The sequence below is a fragment of the Anolis carolinensis genome, chromosome 6 (assembly GCF_035594765.1).
Source record: "Anolis carolinensis isolate JA03-04 chromosome 6, rAnoCar3.1.pri, whole genome shotgun sequence".
NCBI lineage: Eukaryota > Metazoa > Chordata > Lepidosauria > Squamata > Dactyloidae > Anolis > Anolis carolinensis.
Genome location: NC_085846.1, coordinates 72,565,594 through 72,592,570, shown reverse-complemented (window position 1 = coordinate 72,592,570; position 26,977 = coordinate 72,565,594). Strand labels below are relative to the sequence as shown.

The window sequence follows — 26,977 nt, the reverse complement described above, 5'->3', positions numbered from 1 at the left end:
TAAAATTGGTTGCAGATGAATGCAAAGGCATTTTCCTCTTTGGTGGTAATTAAAACCAAACCCAAGTCATTTGTCAGCTGTCACCCAGACTAGTACAAATGAAATACCAAATGTTGGCGCTCCTCACTGTAGCTTTGGCTCTTTTGCCAAAGCAGTCTGTAAAAACCCAAACATGTTTTTCTTTTGTCTAGAATTTGTTCTGGGCCCAAGTCCTAAACCACTAATAAAGTATTGCTGCACATGACTGCACGAGAGTTCCCCATGTGCTGTATCATACAACAAAATGGAGAGATGCGTGCATTTGTTATAATAATTGTAACCACTTCCACATTCCTTAGAGCTATTGGATATTATTAAGAGGAGGAAACTGGTGCCTTTGTATTTCCCCAATCAGTTATTTTTATAGAGGGGGTTCTGGCTTGGACAAGTCAGACAGGTAAAGCTATAGATCAGGGAGGATCAAAATGTCTATCACTTGCCTTCCCTCAGGAGGGGATCACAGGGGTTGACTAGTGATGGAGAGATCAGAGATAAAAGTAGGCAATGCTGCTGTTATCCATCTCCTTCTGCCACCTTTCCCCCCCCCCCCTCTCTCATTTTCTGTACCAGCTCCTTCATCATTTTCCCCTTACTTAACAGGTTGCTGAGGAAAGAACAAATTATGCTTCAAGGACCTTCCCATTGATTTCTCACACAAGCATGTACAACAGATGCCCAATCAGTCTCTTTCTTATTTATGGTGACCTGGAGAAATAGTTTGGCCAAAGGATTTTTAAAAGCCACTGTAAGTGAATAAAATTACATGTTTGTGAAAATGCTAGAGCTGAGAACCAAGGCTCCACACAGGAACTTTTTGTGCAAGTGTGGCAGTTTCTGGAGCCCTTCTTTCCTACTGCATTCTTCTGTAGTTTACTCAAAAATTAGATCTTGCTCCAGAATTTGGGATGGGAAATTAGCAAGGCCCCAAGATGAGTACAGAAGTAGTTCACAATACTTTTTGAAGCGATGTATACATTGCTTGGGACAGTTATATTTTTGAACTATAACTCTCAGAAACATCAATTGCATGGCAGCTTGGAGGTTCTTGGAGTTCTGGGGATTCCTAGAAAGTAACTCTTTGAATACTGAGCTGGGTATTTTCAAAAATGTATGGGGGCCTTAAATATTCCAAAGACACCGGATCCTGTCTGATCTTAGAAGCTAAACAGCTTCAGGTCAAGCTACTACTTGGATGGGAGACCACTAAGGAATAAGCACATGCTGTAGGGCTAGGAAGTGGAAAAGCCAACTTGGGATATTCCTTGCCTAAGAATACAGTATGAAATCCACTTAGTCAACATAATGTAACAGATTACTTGAAGGCATATATTGTTGTGTGTCTTCAAGTCATTTCTGATTTATGGTAATCCTAAGATGAATCATGGGATTTTCTTGGCAAGATCTGTTCAGAGGAAGTTTTTCCTTTTTGTCATCTAGGGTTGAGGACTCAAGAGCACCCACTAGCCTTCCATATCTGATAATGATTTGAGCTCTGGTTTCCTGGCCTCCAAGTCCAGCACTGAATCTACTACACTTCACTGACAGTGAATTTCCATGAGTTAATGGGGAGTTTTTTAAAAATTATACCTTTCTCCCGAAGTAATGAAGGGGTCACTTAGCCCAAAGTGACTCCATTTTAGAATTGCCTGTCTGCTTTGAAATGGAGGATCAGTCTCCCCTCTGAATTATAAAGATTTGCAACTTGCTGTTTTTGCAGCATGTGTCTAAGTTTAGCAAGAATCAGTTTCGGTTGAACTTGCGGTTAGGGTAATTCCGAGAATTGTATGCAACATATATACGTTACATGTGTTTTGCTCGCACCTGCTGAAATCTTGTGGTTGAAACATCCTGGACTTGTTGACAACGCAGGAAACTCTAGCTCACCACAAACTGAACTGGAGAATTTCCAGTAAACTCCAGTCCAGAAAGAGGAACTAAAATGTAATAAACAACTGCCCTATAAATTGGCCGAGTTAGAAACACTCTTGGCCGACAGCTTTTGCCAGCCACACACTGCTGTGTGACTCTGTCAGCCGGTAGCTACCTAATAAAGGTGTGTTTGTCCTCAACTAATTTTGGGCTCTTTATTGGTCTCATAGCGGCTTGGCGAACTCGGGTAATTTCCGTGATTGGGGTAGTTCCCAAATCACCCCTTTCATTTCTGGGGGCTCGTCCGGGATTTTTGAAATTTTGGGATTTCTAGTACTTCGCCAAGGTTTCGTTGTAGACCACTTAAGAGCTGCTCTTGGGAGCAAGGGCGTGTCCACTCTCCCCTTCCGGGGTGCCGCGTACGGTCCGCGCTGAGACGTGCACGGCCTCTCGAGGTAAAATACCAGCGGTTCCCTGAGTGGCACCCGAGGCGAGGGAAGGTGAGCTCTCCTCCAAAAACAACCTGTTGGGAGACAACCATCGCTCGTGGGAAGGCGGCCGCCGCGGGACAGAACGCCAGATAGGCAAGTATATCTCTTAAACCGCTGTTGTTTAGCATTGCGGGGAGGGAGAGTTTTAAATTGTAGAATTGTTCTGGGTCCCGTTAGAAGCCCTTGGGAAAACGTGAGAAACCCAAAGGGAAGAGCTCTAGGTGAGACCTGGAAGGGAGATCCAACCGGGTCTAGGAGGCAAGCCCTATTAACTGGACGTGCACGGGAGATCCAACCACAGTCTGGGGGACATACTCCATTGAAAAATTTATTTCTGTGCTTTCTTTTCGCATCCTGTGGGAGGGCGGAGAAGACCTTGCGTTCCCGGTTACTGGCCATTGATCGTCTGGGGGTGCCGGCCAGGGTCGACTCCACATACCACAATGGGTGGGAAAGAATCAAAGAGATCCAAAGGAGCAGAAGGGTCGATGACCCCTCTCCAATGCATGTTAGATAATTTTGATAAGTTTTCCAAATACACATATGAGAAAGGAATGAAGCCAAATAAGTTGCGCTCGCTGTGTGAGGTGGAATGGCCCTCATTCCCCCTCACTCCCCAGTGGCCTCCTGAAGGGTCACTCGATCTTGCTTTGACTGCGAATGTCTATAGATTTGTTGGTGAGGTACACCCTGATCAGGCCAAATACATCTCAGCTTGGTATGATATTGTACGGAAGCCACCAGACTGGTTGAGAGAGTGTAAATGCATGGTGGTTGGAGAGGTGATGCCTGAGGGGAATAGAGGAATGGTCTTAGGGGATCCCCAGAAGGGAATTGGCACCCCGATGGGAAAGAAAGGAGGGAGGCAAATTGCCAAACCTCCCCCCTACCAAGATTCAGGGAATCCGGCTGACGAACCCATGCCGGCTCCCCCGTATATACCTACCCTCTATACTCCACTGACATCACACGTAAGGGGAGGTGCGGTAGGGGGACTTGACCTCACGGCAGCGGCAAGCGCCCCCAAGCAGGAGCAGCCTGCGGTGAGTTCTAGCCCCCAGTCGCTCTACCCCTCAGAAGAGATAAAGCGAACGGAGAGGCAGGCAAAAATAGATGCCCGCCAGAAGCTGGTAGAGTTGAAGCAAGCCCATTGTTATAGTGAATCAAGTGATGATGAGGCAACATTGTGCCCCATAAGGGAGGTGCCGCAACTTGTGCCATTGTCCCTAGATGATCAGGGGCGCCCTAGGTTTGAGACTAGGACTCTGTTTCAACACGTTCCTTTTACTTCTTCGGATATTTTGAACTGGCGCACAAACCGCCCCGCCTGGTCAGAAGATCCGAGAGGCATGGCGAACCTGGTTGAAGGTATCATTCAGACACACAATCCTAGCTGGGTGGATTTGAAACAGTTGTTAGAGGCTTTGTTGACGGCAGAAGAACGAGTGTTGTTGACGCAAGTGGGTAGACAGGAGGCTGCAAAGGAGCATGCAACCTCTCGTAGTATAGATGCTGTGGATGTGTACCAGGAAAGGGTATTCCCAGTGAGGGAAGACCCACATTGGGATTTGAATGAAGAAGGTGGTCACGGTAAGGAGGCACTGAGGTTGTATCAGAATTTGGTTGTGCGTGCTTTGAGAAAAGGAGTTCCTAGGGTCCCAAATTTGAAAAAGATTTACCAGATGGAGCAGGAGAAGAATGAGAGTCCGGTAGCATTTCTAGAAAGACTCAGAGAAGCGTTTGAGAAGTTTTCTCCATATGACATGGAGGACCAGAGGGATCAAGCTGCAGGAAAGATAGTGTTGAAGAGTGTTTTCTCTAGCCAGTGTAGTCCAGACATACGGAGAAAGTTACAGAAGGATGCTGGTTTGGCTCATTTGACTTTGGAAAGGATTTTGGAGATTGCAAATCAGGTTTACTTGTCTCGGGAGGTTGTGCAGGCAAAGAAAGAAGAAACAGCGGTGGCCCGCAGGGCCAAGGTCATAGCTGCGGTGTTCCAAGGGGAACAGCCGCAAAGACCCAGAGGAGCAGGCTGGAAAGGGAAGGATCAAGGAAAGAAAGGACCAGGGGGCAAACCACTGGGAAAGAATGAATGTGCAAGGTGTCACAAGCATGGGCATTGGGCAGCCGATTGCAAAGTGGATCTTGAGAAAGGACAGAATAGAAAAGTGCAGAATGGAAATTGGAAAGGGAGAAGGCAGAACCGTGGAGCTGCCGGCCAGCCCAGATGGGCTCCGGTTGCAGCTGGATTGGTGGACCCTGCGTTAGATGTGCATGGATTGGCCTCCGTGAGGGAGGAGGATGAGTATGAGCAATAGGACAGACCGGCTCCCGGATCCCCGGGTAGCCATGGAGTGGTTAGGATTGAACCAGGGGAGCCAATGGTCGATATGAAAGTTGGAAATCAATCCGTTGAGTTTATGCTTGATTCCGGGGCTTCTAAGTCTGTGGTGAACACGGCTGTGTCTCACCCAACTGGAGAAGATGTAAATATTGTAGCGGCTACAGGAAAAAGAAAAGCTTGTCCTTTGTTGGCAGAGAGAGAATGTTTGCTAGGGAGGCACCTGGTCAGGCATAGATTCATTTATATGCCTGAATGTCCTGTGCCCCTGATGGGAAGAGATCTTTTGTGCAAAATGAGAGCTGCTCTGCTTTTTGAGGAAGATGGTTCAATGTTGGCAGGATTCAGGACAGGTCCGGATAGACAGTTGGTAGAACAGCAGTTAAAAATGGCTTTGGAACTACCTATGGAGGAAGAGTGGAGATTATATTCTGTATTGGAAGAAAGAACTGACTGGGAAGCATTCAATGTCCCAGAGGTATGGGCGGAAGATAACCCTCCGGGGTTGGCAAAGGATGTTCCACCAGTCATAATTGAATTAAAGCCCTTCGCAAATCCGGTGGCAATCCGACAGTATCGGCTCCCTCGGGAGGCGATCGTTGGAATTGCGGCCTATTTGGAGAGATTGGAAAGATATGGGATACTGGTTCCTTGCCAGTCTCCATGGAACACACCCTTGTTGCCAATCAGAAAACCGGATGGGTCCTACCGCCCTGTGCAGGATTTGAGAGCTGTAAATAAATTAGTAGTCCCTCTCCACCCAGTAGTTCCAAACCCATACACACTGCTTAGCCTTATTCCACCCCATCACCAATGGTTTACTGTCCTGGACCTCAAAGATGCCTTCTTTTGCATCAGACTGGCCGAAGAGAGCCAGAAGATTTTTGCCTTTCAAAAGGAGGATCCTGGGACAGGGGCCAAAGGTCAACTCGTTTGGTCAAGATTGCCACAGGGGTTCTGTAATTCCCCGACCATTTTTGGACAAGCCCTGGCGCAGGACTTGCTGCCAATGGTCAAAAATGACAAAGGATGGACCATTCTCCAATACGTAGACGACATTCTCCTCTGTGCAGATAGTCGAGAAGAATGCTTGGAAGGAACTCAGACCTTGTTGCAGTTCTTAGCAGAAAAAGGTTACAAAGTTTCAAAGAAAAAGGCTCAGCTAGTCCAGCAAGAGGTGAAGTATTTGGGTTTTCGTTTGGCCAAAGGTGTTCGGAGGCTAGAGGTGGAGCGAAAGGAAGCCATTTGCTCCATCCCTACCCCCCAAACTCGCAAGCAGGTCAGAGAATTCCTGGGAGCAGCAGGGTTTTGTCGTATATGGATTCCGAATTTCGGACTATATGCCAAACCCCTCCATGAGGCCACAAAAGGGAAGTCAGGAGACCCCTTGACGTGGGGAACAGAACAGCAGGATGCATTTGAGCGATTAAAGAAAGCCTTGATGTCTGCCCCAGCTTTGGGGTTGCCTGATTTGGACAAAACTTTCTACTTGTATGTAGGAGAACGGAAAGGAGTGGCTGTAGGAGTATTGACACAGTTGGTGGGCGATTGGCCCCGGCCAGTGGCTTATCTGTCTAAACAACTGGACAATGTGGCCTGTGGATGGCCCCCATGCTTGAGAGCTGTAGCGGCTGCTGCAGTTCTTGTAGAAGAAGCAAACAAGCTGACCTTAGGGCAGCCGGTGATTTTAAAGTGTCCCCATGCTGTAGTAACTCTAATGGAACATAGGGGGCACCATTGGCTCACCAATAGCCGGATGCTTAAGTATGAGAGCATGTTGGTGGATAATCCACAGGTTAAATTGTCAGTGTGTGCCACTTTAAACCCAGCTACCTTGTTGCCAGTGGAAGAAGGAGAATTGATGCAGCATGATTGTTTAGAAGTGATGGATGAAGTGTATTCAAGTAGGCCAGATCTCAAAGACCTGCCACTTCAGGTTCCAGAATGGGTGCTTTTCACAGATGGGTCGAGTCGTGTGGTTGGTTCTGAAAGGAGAGCGGGGTATGCAGTGGTGAATAGCAACGGGGAGACCCTAGAGGCAAAGGGGTTGCCTCCGGGGACTTCCGCACAGCGGGCCGAGTTGATTGCTCTAATAAGGGCCCTCCAATTGGCTAAAGGGAAAAGAGTCAATATTTATACTGACTCAAAATATGCCTTCACCACTCTGCATGCCCACGGTGCCATTTACAAGGAAAGAGGATTGCTGACATCTGCTGGACAGCAGATCAAGAATGCAACAGAAATTTTGCAACTCTTAGATGCAGTTTGGGAACCAAAGGAGGTAGCAGTCATGCATTGCAAGGGACATCAGTATGGTGAGGATCAGGTAACACAGGGAAATCGCCTGGCAGATCAACAGGCTAGGAAAGCAGCAGATGAGAGCACATCAGAGGAATCAGTTTTGCAATTGGATGTCACACCCACAGTAGAGTCCATGACTTACTCTGCACAAGAGAAGGAGTGGGCCCTAGCAGAAGGGGCAAAGTGGAAGGGTAATATTCTCATATTACCCAATGGGAAAATCTTCGTCCCAAAAGCTTTGGGATGGGAATTGGTGAAGGAGATTCATAGACAAACCCATTTAGGTGCAACAGGAATGGCTTCACTCTTGGAACGGCAAATCTGGGTGGACGGCTTGCATGCCTTGGCCAGAACCGCTGCTCTAAGATGTGAAATTTGTGCTAAGAACAATCCCAGGATGGGGCCATTGCTCCCACCTGGAGTTCAGTATTTGGGAACGACACCCTTTGAGTCTCTAGTGGTTGATTTCACTGAAATGCCAAAAGTCCAAAGATTTCATTACATGTTGGTAATGGTATGCACATTCTCAGGATGGGTGGAAGCGTATCCTACCACCTCTGAGAAGGCTGTAGAGGTCAGCCGTGCCCTGATGAGGGATGTAATCCCTAGGTACGGAATACCTTTACACATTGGGAGTGACAATGGCCCGGCCTTTGTTCACCAGATCCTAGGGTGCCTAGCCCAGTTACTAGGAACCGCATGGAAATTGCATTGTGCTTACCGGCCCCAATCTTCGGGGAAAGTGGAAAGGATGAACAGGACTTTGAAAGGAACCATCTCAAAGATGTGTCAAGAGACTGGAATGACATGGGTTCAAATATTGCCAATGGCATTACTGAAGGTTAGATGCACCCCCACCAGGGTTTTGGGTTTGTCACCTTATGAATTGTTGTATGGAAGACCCCCTCTGAAAATTAGACCTCTGCAAGGAGACATACATGAATTAGGAAAACAAGAATTGATAAAAGAGGTCCAAGCTTTGGGTACAGTGTTAAACAAACTGTATAAATATACTGGCATGCTGCGTTACCCTTTTCCCGTTACTGCGTTACATTCTTTCTCACCAGGAGACTTTGTTTGGCTGAAAGATTGGAAGTGCGATCCCCTCGGCCCAAGGTGGAAGGGACCACTGGAGGTGTTACTTACAACCCCTACTGCTGTGAAGTTAAAGGGTATAAAGCCGTGGGTACATTACACTCGTATCAAGAAGGACTACACCACCAAAGATCCTGACTACTGGAAGGTAAACCTACACAAGGACAATCCACTCAAATTCACACTCACACGCCCTAAGGGTCAAGCTACCAAGAGCTGCCCTGAAGAGGAGGGGCCCGAAGCTACCTAGAGCTAGCCCCAGAGGTCAGGTTACCAAGAACCGCCTTGAAGAAGGAAGGAGGGTACACTTCCGAGAGTGTCCCAAAAGACCGAATGGACACTTGGTTTTGGGTGTGGGGAATTGGGGGTTCCTGTGTGGGTTGTATTCTGTTTTTCTGTTGGCTGAAATTTTGTGATATTGAGGACAAACACCAGTGTAAAAATGAGGACACACTTATACTTATTGATATTGATAATGATGCCATTGGTGCAGACTCAGATGGGTTGGGACAAGAACATGTTCCACCAATTAATTAAAGAGATAGCCAAAGAAGCAGAGGTTGCGGACTGCTGGATTTGTGCCCATAGCCCTCACTCCCAATATGAGGGTTGGGTCATGAAAGCAGGGCCACTGCTGGATATATCTGGATGGAAATTGTTCACCCCTTGGACATATGAACGTGAGGAGGGGTTGACAGATTCGGCCCAATTTTTATTGGCCCTTGATGATTCTGCACCAGCCGCATCAGCCTGTTTGACACGATCAAAAGAAGGGATCTCAGAAATTGATCATAAGAACTTCCCCCAAGCCAATCTCATAGAAGTAGGGGATTATCCCCGTTGTAATCTCACTCTCCCTGTATATTATGACAACATACACTTTGGAGTTGAACAGCTACAGCCACAACAGGATGGTCACACGCAAAGATTGAGGAGGCAAGCGGCCTCACCGGAAGGGGGTGACAAGAAACCGCCCTCTCGTCCGGCCCGTAATGGGAAAGTTAACACACCCCCCAAAATATATGTGGTTAAGCCCGGGTCGGAGCTGCCTCGGGCAGCAACTCAGCCACCTGAGGCGGGAGCGGCGGCTCCACCACAACCGCCTGTGGGTGGTGCTGCATCTTCACCCCGATCACCAGTGGTGAAGGCTGCACCCCCACCGCGGCAAGATTTGATCCGGACGCGAGGAAATTTCCCAATGGAATACCAAATTCCTGGAAGGCCAAGGCCCGGTATACTGCTTGATAACCATGCAATGGGAGGATTGCCTCCAGGGTATTTTTGGATTTGTGGGAAGTGGGGAGGTAAAGTCTTACCCCCACTATGGGTTGGAACCTGCACCATTGGTACCCTAGTCCCCACTAATATTGGGATACACCCGCGAGAGCAGCCCCTGCATGCATTGGAAGCAGCTGACCGGTGGAACAGGCCTAAAAGATCATATGATGAAAAACGTGGCTATGATCCTGATAATACGTATCTTTCAGAGGGAGAAAGATTTGCAACAATCTTGTTCCCTAGTCTGGGAGTTGCCCTAAATGTCAAACAACTGAGGAGGCTCTCTGCCCAACTGGAAATCTTGGCTAATCAGACTGTTATAGGCATGAAAGCACTCCAGACTGAAATTGACTCACTGGCAGGAGTCCTTATGCAACACAAGATGGCATTAGATTACCTTCTGGCAGCAGAAGGTGGCTTATGCATATGGTTGAACACAACTTGCTGCCATTATGTCAATGAGTCTGGACTTATTGAATCTGATGTGGCCAAAATCAACACTGTTGTCTCCACAATAAGGGCTACTTACACCCCCAAGGGAACTGGTTGGTTTGATTGGCTTTTTAGCTGGCTCCCGAATCTTAATTGGTTACGAGACCTCGTTAAAGTATTGTTTATAATTTTGCTAATTATACTTCTGGCTTTGCTCTTTTTGCCTTGTATTATGTCCTGCTTAAGAAACATGATGGCGAGACTGATCACTGCTACTTTCAGTCAGCACAGGGAAGTTCAGCGTGTCATGTACATGCAGTTAAACACCATGGAGCAAGAAACCACCCCACTGTAATTGGTTGGTTTGTGTAACCAAGAAAATGTCTTCCTTGGTTACAAGAAAAAACGGGGGAATGAAGGGGTCACTTAGCCCAAAGTGACTCCATTTTAGAATTGCCTGTCTGCTTTGAAATGGAGGATCAGTCTCCCCTCTGAATTATAAAGATTTGCAACTTGCTGTTTTTGCAGCATGTGTCTAAGTTTAGCAAGAATCAGTTTCGGTTGAACTTGCGGTTAGGGTAATTCCGAGAATTGTATGCAACATATATACGTTACATGTGTTTTGCTCGCACCTGCTGAAATCTTGTGGTTGAAACATCCTGGACTTGTTGACAACGCAGGAAACTCTAGCTCACCACAAACTGAACTGGAGAATTTCCAGTAAACTCCAGTCCAGAAAGAGGAACTAAAATGTAATAAACAACTGCCCTATAAATTGGCCGAGTTAGAAACACTCTTGGCCGACAGCTTTTGCCAGCCACACACTGCTGTGTGACTCTGTCAGCCGGTAGCTACCTAATAAAGGTGTGTTTGTCCTCAACTAATTTTGGGCTCTTTATTGGTCTCATAGCGGCTTGGCGAACTCGGGTAATTTCCGTGATTGGGGTAGTTCCCAAATCACCCCTTTCAGTACGGTGATTAAAAACAGTATAAAATTGTCTCTAGTCTACAGAATCACAGCCCACTGCTCAAACTACTACAGGACACTGGCTCTTGAAGGCACACACAAGCCAAAATGCTTCTTTCTTACACTATAATTCACAGAAGACAATTACATGGGATGTGCATGTCTACTATATTTAAGTATTATGACTGTTTAAGAAATTGTGTAGTATATTGCATAGGCAAAGGGGAGACACAAAGACTGGTATGGTCCAATTACCATAGTTATTTGAATTTAATGTGCATCTTTATTGGCTTAGCCAAATACATTTGCTATTACATTTGATGACACGTTAGAATCAAGTGCCAAAAAGGTGCCTGTTCACCTCCATCAGGCTGAGGGTAGTAGATTCACCAGCCTCTGCCTGATGGAGGAGCTATGGCCCTCAGCTGAGGCAGATTTGGTTTGGCTTGGCAGGTGGTGCCACTTCTCCTTGGCTCCCAGGTGAGATGAGATACAAAGGAGAAAGGCCACTTTGCCAGCTCATCCTTCACTAGCTGCTTTACCAGATTGCCCTTCACCAGCTGCTTTGCTGGATTGTTGCTTTGCCAGCTTGCCCCTTTCTCTGGTCACTTTGCCAGCTTGTCCCTTCTCCGTTAGCCACTTTACAGGCTCACCCCTTCACCGGCCGCTTTGTTGCAAATCACACCCCAATTTTGATATGGCCATTTAGCCAAAAAAGTTGTGCATTTGAATCATGTAAACGCGCTATTAACTTAATAAAAACAGCAAAAGTTTTACAGAATATGAAACTAAAACATTGTTTAGCACAGTGCTTCTCAATATCTGGGGTAAAGAAGTGGATTTTTTTCAGATATGCCAGGAACCAGGACCATCTTTGTGCCCACTGGCTACAACTTGTGTCTTTATTTCTTAGCAACTCGTCAGAAACTTATCAATCTATGCATATCTTCTTAGGCTATTCTCATGTCACGTTAAAGCTGGAGTGGGATGTTTTCAAGGTGGCCCATAAAAAAAGTTGAACATAGGCAGTTATGATGTACCCTTTCCCCCATATCTGCTTTATAAATAATTTTGGGAGCACCAAGCATGGTCTTAGACTCAATCTGTTCTCAATTAAGAGACACTCATCCTAAAGTGTACAAGACCATATACCATGTCCATGAGATACTCTTGGTATATTTACTTGCTAAAAGGCAAAAGCTGTTCACCAGATGGGATGTGAAGTCTCTTTATAGCTGTATTGCCAATAAGCAATGCTAAATGCAGTTATATGGTACTCATTAAATATTTTATAACTATCCCAATAAAAAATACAATTCCTGCTTCCCCAAAACACAAATGAGTAGTAAAATTTACAACAAAGCAACATCCTAACACAAATACTGTAATTAAAAATGAAAAACAATAAACTTTCACCATTGATTAATTACTGATAATAATCTTTTAAGTGGAGTTTGTCACAAATGACATTAGAGATTTGAAGCCTAGGGAATCTATCCACTGTCTATCAAAAGAACTCAGCAGATTCAGATGAAGAAATAGTGGAGATAGCTTCCAGAAGTTTATGATACATGCTAATATATGAAATCACTTTTATTTTAATACTTGTTATATATCACTTGATATATACAGAGTAGGTGGGGGAGACAGCAAGAAGAAAAGAAATATGCTGCTGGTTAGAGACTCATAGCTCAGGGGTGTAGAGACACCTGTGTACTAGCCTGACAAGCTGAAAAAGGATGGCACACGTATCCAGGATGTCACTGACAGTTTGTCAAAACTTAGCAAGAACATAGATCTGTACCCTTTCTCCTTATTCATGTGGGTTCCAACAACACTGTTGGAAACACCTTTGTGTAGATCACCTCTGATTATGAAGCTTTAGTAAGGAAGATGAAGGGGTTTGAGGCACAGGTGGCATTCTTGTCTGTTCTGAAAGACAGAGGGCAGGAAGATGCTAAAAGTCAATGACTAACTATGTAGATGGGAGAGATTTGGCTTTTGGGGCTTATGGTCTTCACTTCCTAGAGGACTACTGGCTAAATAGGAGCTACATCTTATCATTGGTATTGGCACGGCAGGTCTGATCAAGACGGCTTTAAACAAAGTTCTTGTGGGGGTAAGGGGTTGTTTGAAGATGGCAGATTAAACCTCAGCCCCGGGGCAAGTTCTAAACATATGGATATGAATTCTGGAGAAGATGCTAAGGGAGAGAATGGGATCCACAGAAAAACTGACTGTTAAATCATAGGTGGGATTAAACAAAGCTTCAGAAGTCTAGACACCAATGTGCAGAGTTTTGGAAACAAACAAGATTTGTTGAAGTCCTAGTGCAGCAAGGTAAATATGATTTTATAGGCATTAACGGAGACTTGGCTGAGTCGCCTTGTCAACAGAATGGGAAGGAAAGCACTTTTGGCAATTCTTCTTCTGCCCTGTAGTCGTAATGCCTGTTCAAAAAAATCTGTTCCAGAGATAATACCCAGTATAGATATTGTACTCAGTTGCAATGCTAATCCATGGTTTATAATGCCATACATGTGTAGCCTCGAGCTTCAGGCTCCCCTTGAGTTGGAGTTTAGAAGCTTCTGTTCTTAGTTTGAGATAACCGCAAGTTTGCAGCTCTTCCCAAACTCCATAAATCAAATTCTGCTTACAAATTAACATTTTTTTCCATATTGGCAATTGGCTGTTTCAGAAGTTTTAGGTTTGGATATATGAACATCCAACTATGGCAGGAATTCAGCAGCCCTTCAGATGTTGGACTGCAAGTCCTAGTTGCCTTAGCCAGGACAGTCAATAATGAGGAATTCTTGCCAAGTATGGATCATATAAACACTGCACAAAAGGAAAAGAAGGACTATGATTTTAAGACAACCATATCTACCCAGAAGCAAAAAACACTGGATTCCAAGGAAAATACAATAAAATAAATATTTACAGTATTCCAGGCTTAGTGTCACACCTGAACAGGGACATGCTTCAATAAGTGTGCTATTTTTTGTCTTCTAGAGAATCTGTAAGAAGTAGAAACTGGGCTCCTTGGATTAGTCAGTAAGGAGACTTTTCAAACATTCCCATTTATGTTTTAGACAAGGAAGAAGAGTTAAGCACTAGCAGCTAAGCTACAAACATATTTAACTGAGTCTTCTATATGGACTCAGGTGTCAGTTTAAGAAGTCAGTCATATCCTAGAACGGATATCCTAGAGTCCAATATTTGTTCAAAGAGCTAGAAATCCCACTGTTTGGGTTCTATGCCAGATTTTAATCCTGTTACTATTCAATCCATTTTATTAAGCAAATTAAATTCAAGGCATTTGTGAGCCATGCACCAATATTCATTATCAGAACATAAGGCATAATTATTATACATCTGATAATTAAATCAAATAATATTCGATATTTCATAATGTTAAATGAATGTGTTTTTTTCTCTAATTTAAACATAGATTGGCACGTATTAACTTCCTTCCTTTACAGAAGAGAGGATTAATAGGACAATGAGCAAACAATCCAAATGGAGATGTGGAAAGATGATGGATTAAGGTTCACAGTACTCTTTTCCTGTTTTCTTTTTACTATGAGTAAGGGCGAATTCACAAGTTGCATTTGTGTGCAGCTTATGCAAAATAACATTTAAATAATAAGAAATATGAAAATGGTTGTTGTATGTCTTTCGGGCTGTGTGGCCATGTTCCAGAAGTATTCTCTCCTGACGTTTCGCCCACATCTATGGCAGGCATCCTCAGAGGTTGTGAGGTATGGAAATGATGACTCAAAAATAGGAAGCAGCAATTAAAGATCAAAAGCTCTTAGAGTATCTATATTACATTACATCACAATTACACACTTCAAGAAAAGGAACTGAATTGGCTGTAAGAACAATAAGAAGAACTATGCTGAATCGGACCAAAGGTTAATCAGGTCCAGCTTTCTTTCCTCACAGTGGCCTAACAGATTCCTATGGTAATCTCACAAGCGGGAATGAAGACAACAGCACCTTACTATGTGTGCTTCCAAAACACTGGTATGCAAATATCTACTGTATCTTGGACAATAGAGTTAACATATATTCAGCATGCATATTTCTAGCTTTATCCTTATTGCCATGTGGGAATGCTTTAAAAAAATTTTGTCTAAACATTATCACATCTTAGAGCAATATCCACAAATACATTTTAGAACAATAAATCCTGTAAATCGACCAAAGTACTGTATGAAAAAGCCCTTCCTTTTATCTGATGGCGCCAAGTTCTAGTATTACTCTCCAGTAATTTAAACATTGGACTATCTGAGGTTTACAGAGCTTCTGAAATGGATGTGTCCCTTCATATATTTGAATATGCAGATATCTGCACACATAAATACAGTGTTCCCTCACTTATTGTGGGGGGTTAGGTTCCAGGACGACCCGCAATAAGTGAAAATCTGTGAAGTAGGGACGCTATATTTAATTTAACATTTATACATTATTTTAGTAGTTATACACTATTTTAAGTCTTTATCAACCAATCGTGTGTTGATAAATCGCCTCCTTCTCCTCCCGTTGCCACTTAGGCTCCTTTTCTCTCCCTTTGGCTTCTCCTTCCTCCCTTCCTTAGGCTGTAAATTGTATTTTTTATGATTTATAATAATCTTTTAGAGTTTATTGAAAAACTGCTAAACAGCAAATCCACAAAAAGTGAACTGCGAAGTAGTGAGGGAACACTGTACACGGAATTAAACAAACAAACAAACAAACAAAAAAGACAAGGCCACACTTGCCAAGGGGGAGTTCAGTGGGGCTTGCTCCCAAGGAAGAGGGCAGTGGAGAATAAATTCCTTTAGACAAGCAGAAACATAGGGAAGGATGGCTATAATTTTTGCTCGGTTGGTTTACAGCAGGTTTACAACAAGGTTACCAATTTGTAGTTCCATTATGTAGAGGTTTATTTTGAGGGGAGATCATGTGGGAAACTTTCAACGTTCTAGCCTAAACTGTGAGGAGGCTCTTAATTCTCCCAACAAACACACATTTATACATGCGCACAGAAAATAGAGAAGTCATGAGATTTCAGAAGGGAAAGAGAAGGACTATGATAGAAATGCTCTTTTGTAATGAGGTGATTTCACGATTGGGGAACTATGTGGCTTTCAAGATCACTGAGTTCAAACTAAAACAAGTGAGTGTGACATTAATGGGGTCAAACTGGAGCAGGATACTGAGCTGGGATATAACTCTCATGTGGATTTAGCCTAAGGCATTTTCTCAGTTCACATGTAGCATCTGCCAAAGTTAAAATGTGTCCAATGCTTCCTTGAGGCTGAAGATGGCAGAAGAAGATCAATAATATAATATTAAATGTTTTTCATGCACAAGTGCTCTTGCTCTTCTTTTCCTATCCTTTTGCATGGTTTGTGTGTTTCCATGGGAGTATGTGTCTGTATGTGAAGTATAAAAACAACTGGGTATAGTGTGGAAAATGTCATACTCAGATTTTCCAGTTCTTAATGTTTAAACAGCAGGCACTGGGGATGAAAAGGGATTGGCACAATCCTTTTCCTGCATATATTTTCTGTTATTTGACCCATTAAACAAAATTGTGTCTTAATTTTTTGTCCCACTGGGCAATTAGCAGCTTGCTAATGAGGAAAAATAGTAGGAAAGTGTTCATCCTCTCCACTGGCCCAAGTCACAGCTTTGACTGCAAACAGTCCCTCTCACATTACAATGGAAGATTGAAACAAAAAAAAAAACCCTAGTTATATTTAGTTCTTAGGTTGTCATTGGACAAAACGAGGCTGCAGGTCATTTCCAAGAACCACACTGGATCACTATATAGATTAGTATATTAAAATACAAACAGATGTATTATGTGATCTTTCACCTCCTGTAATGTGACTCCTGCTATCAGGCAGCATCAATACCCCATGTAATGGGTTCTATACAAGTTTCCTGTTCTTGAGTATGAGAGGGGACCCCCAAATAGTATCTATCTGCCACCACCACTAGTTTACCACACATGACTCAGTAACCTATTGGGAGTTAATGGGGGTTCTAATTTACACTTCCCCCCATTTATCTTTCTAAAACAATGGTGCACAAGTTGTGGCCTTAGACAGTGTTTTAGACTTCAGAATTCTTGACCATTGGACAAGCTGGCTAGGGCTTCTAGGAGTTGGAGTCCCATACACTTGGAAGGCCACAGGTTGTGCACCACTGCTCCAAAGAGATCCCCCCCCCCCCATGGGAGACTGGAATCTTATATTTACCACATGCATACATCAAGCAAAGACATGTTTAAAGGGAAGCTTTCACTCTAAGGAAGAAATCTTACATAGCAAAAGGATATCTTGTCCATCAGGTGTTACTTAAGGATCATTAGAAACTTACCAAAACAGCCCCAGTCACATTCAGGCTATGTTAGAATAAGCATAAGCCCAAATGCTTCTAGCTGAGCATTCCTATTCTACTCACAAGACAAATGGTGCTGTAGTTCTTGGATATTAATGGGAAGCTGGGATTCTGGTCTCCTTTGCCCAGTCTATGACCAAGCTTCACTGGGGAAGATGAGAAAGGCCACATCTCTACACTTCTCCATCAGTCCCAAAGTCTAAGTCAGTAAATTTGTTTGTCTAGCTCTGTACCTTGTGGCAATCCAATGACCTCATCTGATGGGCTGTCAGAATCACCATGCATCATGGAGAAACTGGGTGTTCACCAATGGTTCCTCTTCATCCTGGAAAGAGGTGGCTAGTGGAGTGCTGCAGGGTTTGGTCCTGGGCCCAGTACTGTTCAACATCTTTATTAATGACTTGGATGAATGTTTAGAGGGCTTGCTTATCAAGTTTGCAGAGGGCACAAAATTAGGAGGGATAGGGAGGACAGGATCAGAATTCAAAATGACCTTGACAGTTTAGAGAGCTGAGCTAAAACTAACAGAATGAATTTTAACAAGGACAAATGTAAGATGCTACACTTAGGCAGAAAAAAAAGCAAAGATACAGAATGGGTGATGCCTGGCCTGACAACAGTCTATGTGAGAAAGATCTTGGAGTCTTTGTGGACATGTGCCAACATGAGCCAACTTTATGATGCAGCTGCTTAAAAAAAGAGATTTTGGGCTGCATTAGAAGGAGTATTGTGTCTAGATCGAGGGAAGAAATTGTGCCTTTGAATTCTACTTTGGTTAGACCTCAGTTCAAAGGAGGTATGACAAGCAGCAAGGTATCCAGGGGAGGGCAACTAAAATGATCAAATATCTGGAGACCATGCCCTATGAGGATCATCTTAAAGAACTGGGCATGTTTAGCCTGCAGAAGAGAAGGTTGAGGGGAGACATGATAGCCATGCATAAATATGTGAAAGGGTATCATAAGGAAGAGGGAGCAGGTTTGGTTTCTACTGCCCTTAAAACTCAGAGCAACGGGTTCAAATTACAGGATAGAAGATTCCACCTGAACATTATTAATTGTTCAACAGTGGGACTCTCTGCCTCAGAGTGTGGTGAAAGCTCGTTCCTTGGAAACTTTTAAACAGAGGTTGGATGACCATCTGTCATGGATACTTTATGCTTTTCCTGCATGGCAAGGGGTTGGACTAGATGGCCCACGGTCTCTCCCAACTTTATTATTCTAAGATTCTATGATTCTACAGCAATGAACTCTCTTCCTGCTAAACTTGAGGCCAGAACACTGCTTCTTGAAAAGGCAGTACACATACATAGAGAGAATCACAGCAATATTCTGGAACATGGAAAATGTTAGTCAGTGATGTTTCCAGATCTCTATTCCATATGCCATTACTCATGTTTAGAATCTTTTTTATATGGAACACCACTGACCCGGTTGAGGGCCACAGCCAATGGAGGGTGGGGTCACAGCACTGCAAAGCTACATAGTATTCTCTGTCTCTTTCTTCAGTCCCATTCTACAAGCAACAAATCTCCTAATCCCTGACACTACTTAGATGGGGAAGAGGGGAGGATGCCTGCCATTTCATTATGTCCAGATAAACTTTGAGATGATAATGTGATAGTTAAATTATTGTTACATTTGTTCTGATTTATAAAGTTGCACTTGACTTGTTATTCTGTATTGATTAAATGTGAACATCCTTGCAGAGACAGAGAGAGACAGAGAGAGGTGTAACTAATAGGCTTGCTCAAATAATTCGTTTTCCCCGTTTACCGTTATTGATTCGTTTTTTTCGGATTTTTTGAATCAATATTGAATCTTGGCTGTCCACACGCCTGGATATCGCGGTTTCGAACCGCGATTGGCCGTTTTCCGTAATGGCGCCTTTTTTTTCGTTTTTAAAAAATGCTTTGTCAAATCATCCAAACTTTTTTAAGTCCACTGGGGCAATCTAGAGTGTTGTTTGCCCCTTGTAGCCAATCAGAGAGCACGTTTAACCAGGGGGAGGGGCTGGTAGGACGTGCTTAATGAAAACAGCGTGCACACGCCTCGTGGCTCAGTCGCACTGGGACTTTGGGAGAGGGTGGAAGGGTAGAGATTCATTGGTGTAGGCAGGCAGGAAACATTGCTGCGTCACAGCATGGCTGTGTGAAGACCAGGACAGGAGAAAAGGTGGGGTGGTCTGTGGCTGAGTTTGGTGGTGTGGGTCTTAGGTCTTTCTATTTGTTTTGTTGTTGCAAACTTGCAAAGGGCTGTCCTGTGGGTGTTTTTCCTGTTCAAAATACAACTCCTTTTGGGTAAAGAAAAGCTTGCCTTTGTGCCTTGCCTTCCTTGTGTGTGTGTCTGCTTTGAAAAAGAGTTGCATATCCCATCCAGTTCAAAATACAACTCCTTTTGGGGAAAGGAAAGCCTGCCTTTCTGCCTTGCCTTGTGTGTGTGTGTCTGCAGGGACGCTTTGAAAAAGAGTTGCATATCCCATCCAGTTCAAAATACAACTCCTTTTGGGGAAAGGAAAGCCTGCCTTTCTGCCTTGCCTTGTGTGTGTGTCTGCAGGGACGCTTTGAAAAAGAGTTGCATATCCCATCCACTTCAAAATACAACTCCTTTTGGGGAAAGGAAAGCCTGCCTTTGTGGCTTGCCTTGTGTGTGTGTGTCTGCAGGGACGCTTTGAAAAAGAGTTGCATATCCCATCCACTTCAAAATACAACTCCTTTTGGGGAAAGGAAAGCCTGCCTTTGTGGCTTGCCTTGTGTGTGTGTCTGCAGGGACGCTTTGAAAAAGAGTTGCATATCCCATCCACTTCAAAATACAACTCCTTTTGGGGAAAGGAAAGCCTGCCTTTCTGCCTTGCCTTGTGTGTGTGTGTCTGCAGGGACGCTTTGAAAAAGAGTTGCATATCCCATCCACTTCAAAATACAACTCCTTTTGGGGAAAGGAAAGCCTGCCTTTGTGGCTTGCCTTGTGTGTGTGTCTGCAGGGACGCTTTGAAAAAGAGTTGCATATCCCATCCACTTCAAAATACAACTCCTTTTGGGGAAAGAAAAGCCTGCCTTTGTGGCTTGCCTTGTGTGTGTGTCTGCAGGGACGCTTTGAAAAAGAGTTGCATATCCCATCCACTTCAAAATACAACTCCTTTTGGGGAAAGGAAAGCCTGCCTTTGTGGCTTGCCTTGTGTGTGTGTCTGCAGGGACGCTTTGAAAAAGAGTTGCATATCCCATCCACTTCAAAATACAACTCCTTTTGGGGAAAGGAAAGCCTGCCTTTCTGCCTTGCCTTGTGTGTGTGTGTCTGCAGGGACGCTTTGAAAAAGAGTTGCATATCCCATCCACTTCAAAATACAACTCCTTTTGGGGAAAGGAAAGCCTGCCTTTGTGGCTTGCCTTGTGTGTGTGTCTGCAGGGACGCTTTGAAAAAGAGTTGCATATCCCATCCACTTCAAAATACAACTCCTTTTGGGGAAAGGAAAGCCTGCCTTTCTGCCTTGCCTTGTGTGTGTGTCTGCAGGGACGCTTTGAAAAAGAGTTGCATATCCCATCCACTTCAAAATACAACTCCTTTTGGGGAAAGGAAAGCCTGCCTTTCTGCCTTGCCTTGTGTGTGTGTCTGCAGGGACGCTTTGAAAAAGAGTTGCATATCCCATCCACTTCAAAATACAACTCCTTTTGGGGAAAGGAAAGCCTGCCTTTGTGGCTTGCCTTGTGTGTGTGTGTCTGCAGGGACGCTTTGAAAAAGAGTTGCATATCCCATCCACTTCAAAATACAACTCCTTTTGGGGAAAGGAAAGCCTGCCTTTGTGGCTTGCCTTGTGTGTGTGTCTGCAGGGACGCTTTGAAAAAGAGTTGCATATCCCATCCACTTCAAAATACAACTCCTTTTGGGGAAAGGAAAGCCTGCCTTTCTGCCTTGCCTTGTGTGTGTGTCTGCAGGGACGCTTTGAAAAAGAGTTGCATATCCCATCCACTTCAAAATACAACTCCTTTTGGGGAAAGGAAAGCCTGCCTTTCTGCCTTGCCTTGTGTGTGTGTGTCTGCAGGGACGCTTTGAAAAAGAGTTGCATATCCCATCCACTTCAAAATACAACTCCTTTTGGGGAAAGGAAAGCCTGCCTTTCTGCCTTGCCTTGTGTGTGTGTCTGCAGGGACGCTTTGAAAAAGAGTTGCATATCCCATCCACTTCAAAATACAACTCCTTTTGGGGAAAGGAAAGCCTGCCTTTCTGCCTTGCCTTGTGTGTGTGTGTCTGCAGGGACGCTTTGAAAAAGAGTTGCATATCCCATCCACTTCAAAATACAACTCCTTTTGGGGAAAGGAAAGCCTGCCTTTCTGCCTTGCCTTGTGTGTGTGTGTCTGCAGGGACGCTTTGAAAAAGAGTTGCATATCCCATCCAGTTCAAAATACAACTCCTTTTGGGGAAAGGAAAGCCTGCCTTTCTGCCTTGCCTTGTGTGTGTGTCTGCAGGGACGCTTTGAAAAAGAGTTGCATATCCCATCCACTTCAAAATACAACTCCTTTTGGGGAAAGGAAAGCCTGCCTTTGTGGCTTGCCTTGTGTGTGTGTGTCTGCAGGGACGCTTTGAAAAAGAGTTGCATATCCCATCCACTTCAAAATACAACTCCTTTTGGGGAAAGGAAAGCCTGCCTTTGTGGCTTGCCTTGTGTGTGTGTCTGCAGGGACGCTTTGAAAAAGAGTTGCATATCCCATCCACTTCAAAATACAACTCCTTTTGGGGAAAGGAAAGCCTGCCTTTCTGCCTTGCCTTGTGTGTGTGTCTGCAGGGACGCTTTGAAAAAGAGTTGCATATCCCATCCACTTCAAAATACAACTCCTTTTGGGGAAAGGAAAGCCTGCCTTTCTGCCTTGCCTTGTGTGTGTGTGTCTGCAGGGACGCTTTGAAAAAGAGTTGCATATCCCATCCACTTCAAAATACAACTCCTTTTGGGGAAAGGAAAGCCTGCCTTTCTGCCTTGCCTTGTGTGTGTGTCTGCAGGGACGCTTTGAAAAAGAGTTGCATATCCCATCCACTTCAAAATACAACTCCTTTTGGGGAAAGGAAAGCCTGCCTTTCTGCCTTGCCTTGTGTGTGTGTCTGCAGGGACGCTTTGAAAAAGAGTTGCATATCCCATCCACTTCAAAATACAACTCCTTTTGGGGAAAGGAAAGCCTGCCTTTCTGCCTTGCCTTGTGTGTGTGTGTCTGCAGGGACGCTTTGAAAAAGAGTTGCATATCCCATCCACTTCAAAATACAACTCCTTTTGGGGAAAGGAAAGCCTGCCTTTCTGCCTTGCCTTGTGTGTGTGTCTGCAGGGACGCTTTGAAAAAGAGTTGCATATCCCATCCACTTCAAAATACAACTCCTTTTGGGGAAAGGAAAGCCTGCCTTTCTGCCTTGCCTTGTGTGTGTGTGTCTGCAGGGACGCTTTGAAAAAGAGTTGCATATCCCATCCACTTCAAAATACAACTCCTTTTGGGGAAAGGAAAGCCTGCCTTTCTGCCTTGCCTTGTGTGTGTGTGTCTGCAGGGACGCTTTGAAAAAGAGTTGCATATCCCATCCACTTCAAAATACAACTCCTTTTGGGGAAAGGAAAGCCTGCCTTTCTGCCTTGCCTTGTGTGTGTGTCTGCAGGGATGCTTTGAAAAAGAGTTGCATATCCCATCCACTTCAAAATACAACTCCTTTTGGGGAAAGGAAAGCCTGCCTTTCTGCCTTGCCTTGTGTGTGTGTCTGCAGGGACGCTTTGAAAAAGAGTTGCATATCCCATCCACTTCAAAATACAACTCCTTTTGGGGAAAGGAAAGCCTGCCTTTCTGCCTTGCCTTGTGTGTGTGTGTCTGCAGGGACGCTTTGAAAAAGAGTTGCATATCCCATCCACTTCAAAATACAACTCCTTTTGGGGAAAGGAAAGCCTGCCTTTCTGCCTTGCCTTGTGTGTGTGTGTCTGCAGGGACGCTTTGAAAAAGAGTTGCATATCCCATCCACTTCAAAATACAACTCCTTTTGGGGAAAGGAAAGCCTGCCTTTCTGCCTTGCCTTGTGTGTGTGTCTGCAGGGACGCTTTGAAAAAGAGTTGCATATCCCATCCACTTCAAAATACAACTCCTTTTGGGGAAAGGAAAGCCTGCCTTTCTGCCTTGCCTTGTGTGTGTGTGTCTGCAGGGACGCTTTGAAAAAGAGTTGCATATCCCATCCACTTCAAAATACAACTCCTTTTGGGGAAAGGAAAGCCTGCCTTTCTGCCTTGCCTTGTGTGTGTGTCTGCAGGGACGCTTTGAAAAAGAGTTGCATATCCCATCCACTTCAAAATACAACTCCTTTTGGGGAAAGGAAAGCCTGCCTTTGTGGCTTGCCTTGTGTGTGTGTCTGCAGGGACGCTTTGAAAAAGAGTTGCATATCCCATCCACTTCAAAATACAACTCCTTTTGGGGAAAGGAAAGCCTGCCTTTCTGCCTTGCCTTGTGTGTGTGTGTCTGCAGGGACGCTTTGAAAAAGAGTTGCATATCCCATCCACTTCAAAATACAACTCCTTTTGGGGAAAGGAAAGCCTGCCTTTCTGCCTTGCCTTGTGTGTGTGTCTGCAGGGACGCTTTGAAAAAGAGTTGCATATCCCATCCACTTCAAAATACAACTCCTTTTGGGGAAAGGAAAGCCTGCCTTTGTGGCTTGCCTTGTGTGTGTGTCTGCAGGGACGCTTTGAAAAAGAGTTGCATATCCCATCCACTTCAAAATACAACTCCTTTTGGGGAAAGGAAAGCCTGCCTTTCTGCCTTGCCTTGTGTGTGTGTGTCTGCAGGGACGCTTTGAAAAAGAGTTGCATATCCCATCCACTTCAAAATACAACTCCTTTTGGGGAAAGAAAAGCTTGCCTTTCTGCCTTGCCTTGTGTGTGTGTCTGCCAGGGACGCTTCCTGATTTTCCCAAGACAACTTTGGGAAAGAGTTGCATATCCCATACTTTCCTGTAGAACTGGAAAGTACAGGTATCCCCTTGTAAATAAATAAAACTAACTAAATGTTATAGACTACGCTTTTGCAACAGTACATTGGCCAGAATATAACACGTTGCCAATCAAGATTCAACAAATATTTCCCACCAGTAACACAACACCTAACCATCATCCCTTCTGTTACCTGAAAACACTCCCCTTGACATGAAGCGCTCAGCTGTACGCGGGTCTGGGGGAGCAAGTCCTAGTAGTGGTCAAGCCACGGCCAGGACACTGTGGGGGGCCAAAAAAGTTAAGGTGGGTCCCATACGTCTGGAACGCCGAACTATGGGAGTGGGTGGACTTGATGAAGAACCAGGCTGTTCTAATGCAGACAGTTCACAGGCATCCACCCGGAGCCGGCTGTCGCATGGAGCTGAGACAACTGGACGATCATTGGAACATACAGGTGTTGCCGTCCTGGAACTACAGGTGGTGGATAGTGAGGATATAGATAACCCCACCCCTCCACCCGCTACTGACAGTGAGGAGGAGGTAGAGGAGGTACTACCATCAAAACGTAGACTTCCTCATGCTGCTGAAAGGGTGCCCACGACTCCCATCTCTGAGGGCGTCGCCACAGTGGCTGTGGGGAGGCCAAGGTCATTTATTTGGGACCATTTCCATGTCCACTCTCAGAGTTCTACTTTGGCAGTTTGTAGACACTGTGGGGCAAATATCAGCAGAGGCAGAGACACGAGACATCTTGCGACCTCGGGGTTGAGCTCTCACATGAAGCGACACCATCCCTCCATTTCGCTGGGAGGGGGAACTGCAAGCCCTTCCAGTGGCAGCCTTAGCACGCAAAGTTCACCAGGTGAAGATAGTGGAAGGCGGACACAGTCCACCATGGAGGATTGGGCCATTCCATTACCCAGAAAGAAAACGGGGGAAACATTGCTCACACCCCAGCAGATAACCCAAACTGTGGGAGAGATGATTGCCCTAGATCACCATCCCTTCCGCCTGGTAGAACAAGAAGGCTTTGTACGCCTTATGAAACGACTGTGCCCCCGCTACAAAATCCCCTCCCGTCACACCTTTTCCAGAAAAGTAATCCCCGGCTTGTACGAGGGCTGTAAGGAACGCATTATCCAGATGTTGCGTAGCGCCATGGGAGGACACATCCATTTTACCTCTGATATTTGGTCAAGCTTGGGAGGAGGCCACTCCTACCTCTCTCTCACGGCACATTGGTGGGAGAAGGAAGGCACTATGGATACATCCCATCGTTGGGCACTCCTCGCATTGGAGGTAGTTGATCGTGATCACAAGGCAGAGACCATCTGCAACTATCTGGAAAACATGATGGGGGAATGGATGCAGTGTAGGCCGGAAGAAATGAGGAGGGGCTTTATGGTGACGGACGCAGGGAAAAATATGATCAAAGCGGTTGAAAGTGCCGGGTTTCAGAATGTGTCCTGCATGGCCCACTTGCTTCACAATACCGTCAAGGAAGGTTTAAAGAGCCAGGAAGAGCAGTCGGGCAGCAACACAAACATCTCCCTGCTGATCGAGCGCTGTAGAAAGATCGCGGGCTACTTCCACCGGAGCATCAAGGCAGCCCGGCAGCTGAGAGACAGGCAGAGCCTTGAAGGCCTCCCGCAGCACAAGCTGCTCCAGGACGTCTCGACTCGGTGGAATTCAACCTTAAAAATGCTCGAACGCATGGTCGAGCAGCAGAAGGCGGTACACGGCATCTCCCTCACTTTGGTTGCGCCTGTTAGCAAGCTTGTTCCAACTAAGCAAGAGTGGGACACCATCTCCCAGCTAGTAGACGTACTAAAGCCATTCAAACATGCCACTGAGACACTTTCGGAATCAAAAGCTCTTCTGAGCCAGGCAGTGCCCATGGTCTTGAGGCTAAGGAGGCACCTAGAAAGGCTTGGGGCCGGTCGAACAATTGACTCCCTGGCTGGACCGCTGACACCGCCGGTCCAGGAGGTGGTGAGGAGGTTGTCCTTTGCTGTACGGAAACGGCTAGAGCCACTTCTTTCCAGCAAGGTCCATATGCTGGCGGCCTTGTGTGATCCACGGCTAAAGTACAACGTCTGCCCAAAAGACTTTACCATGTGGAAGGCCCAACTTGTTGACCTTGTGAGGGAGGTCTTTGCTGCCAGGGTGGAGGAGACGGGCACAGCGGCCCCTCTTCCAGAACTGCCTGTCACCCCAAGCACTAGCGCTAGTGGCGAGACGGAAAGTCCCGCGGAGCCGGTAGGGGGTTGCCGTAGGGATACGGATCTCCAGCCGCGAACAGGAAACGTTTTCTTTGCAGAGACGGTGGCCATACTTGCCTGCTCTGAAGAATCCTCTTTGCTGGCTTCTGCTCAAAAGGTAGACTCGGCCGAATGCTCGGTCAACAGGTACTTTGAGGAGCCTCCGGAGATAATTTCTTGTGATCCATTGTCCTATTGGGCTTCACGCGAACACATGTGGCCGGATCTGTCGCACGTAGCCCGCCAGTTCCTCAGCTGTCCTCCCACCAGCGTCCAGAGCGAAAGGGTCTTCAGCATAGCGGGAGATGTAGTCACGCCCCACCGCAGCTTGCTGGACCCTCAAACAGTGGAGAAACTTGTTTTCCTGAAGGCCAACCTTCCTGTGTTGAATTTCCCAGATTTGGATTTTGAGACCGACTGCTCCTAGAGCAACAGTTCTCCTCCTTTAACCAACTCTGCTTCAGAGTAACTTTGGCCAATTTTTTGGGCGTCCGGGCGGGGGGGTGGCCCCTTTGGACTCTGTCCAACAACTCTCTCCTCTATCCTACAATGCTTTCCTCTCTCTTTTCCC

At 45.4% G+C, this 26,977-nt stretch overlaps 2 protein-coding genes across 3 annotated transcripts in view; one reads left to right on the top strand and one right to left on the bottom strand.

Annotated features, from left to right (window-relative positions):
* The window catches only part of gadl1 (glutamate decarboxylase like 1), a 155,543-nt gene that overhangs the window by 7,771 nt on the left and 120,795 nt on the right, over positions 1 to 26,977 (bottom strand). The gene's annotated exons all lie outside the window — the stretch shown is intronic.
* Positions 8,383 to 10,726, top strand: LOC134292636 (endogenous retrovirus group FC1 Env polyprotein-like). Its single transcript, XM_062958197.1, has one exon. The coding sequence runs from the start codon at positions 8,579 to 8,581 to the stop codon at positions 10,199 to 10,201; it is 1,623 nt and encodes a 540-aa protein (XP_062814267.1). The 5' UTR covers positions 8,383 to 8,578; the 3' UTR covers positions 10,202 to 10,726.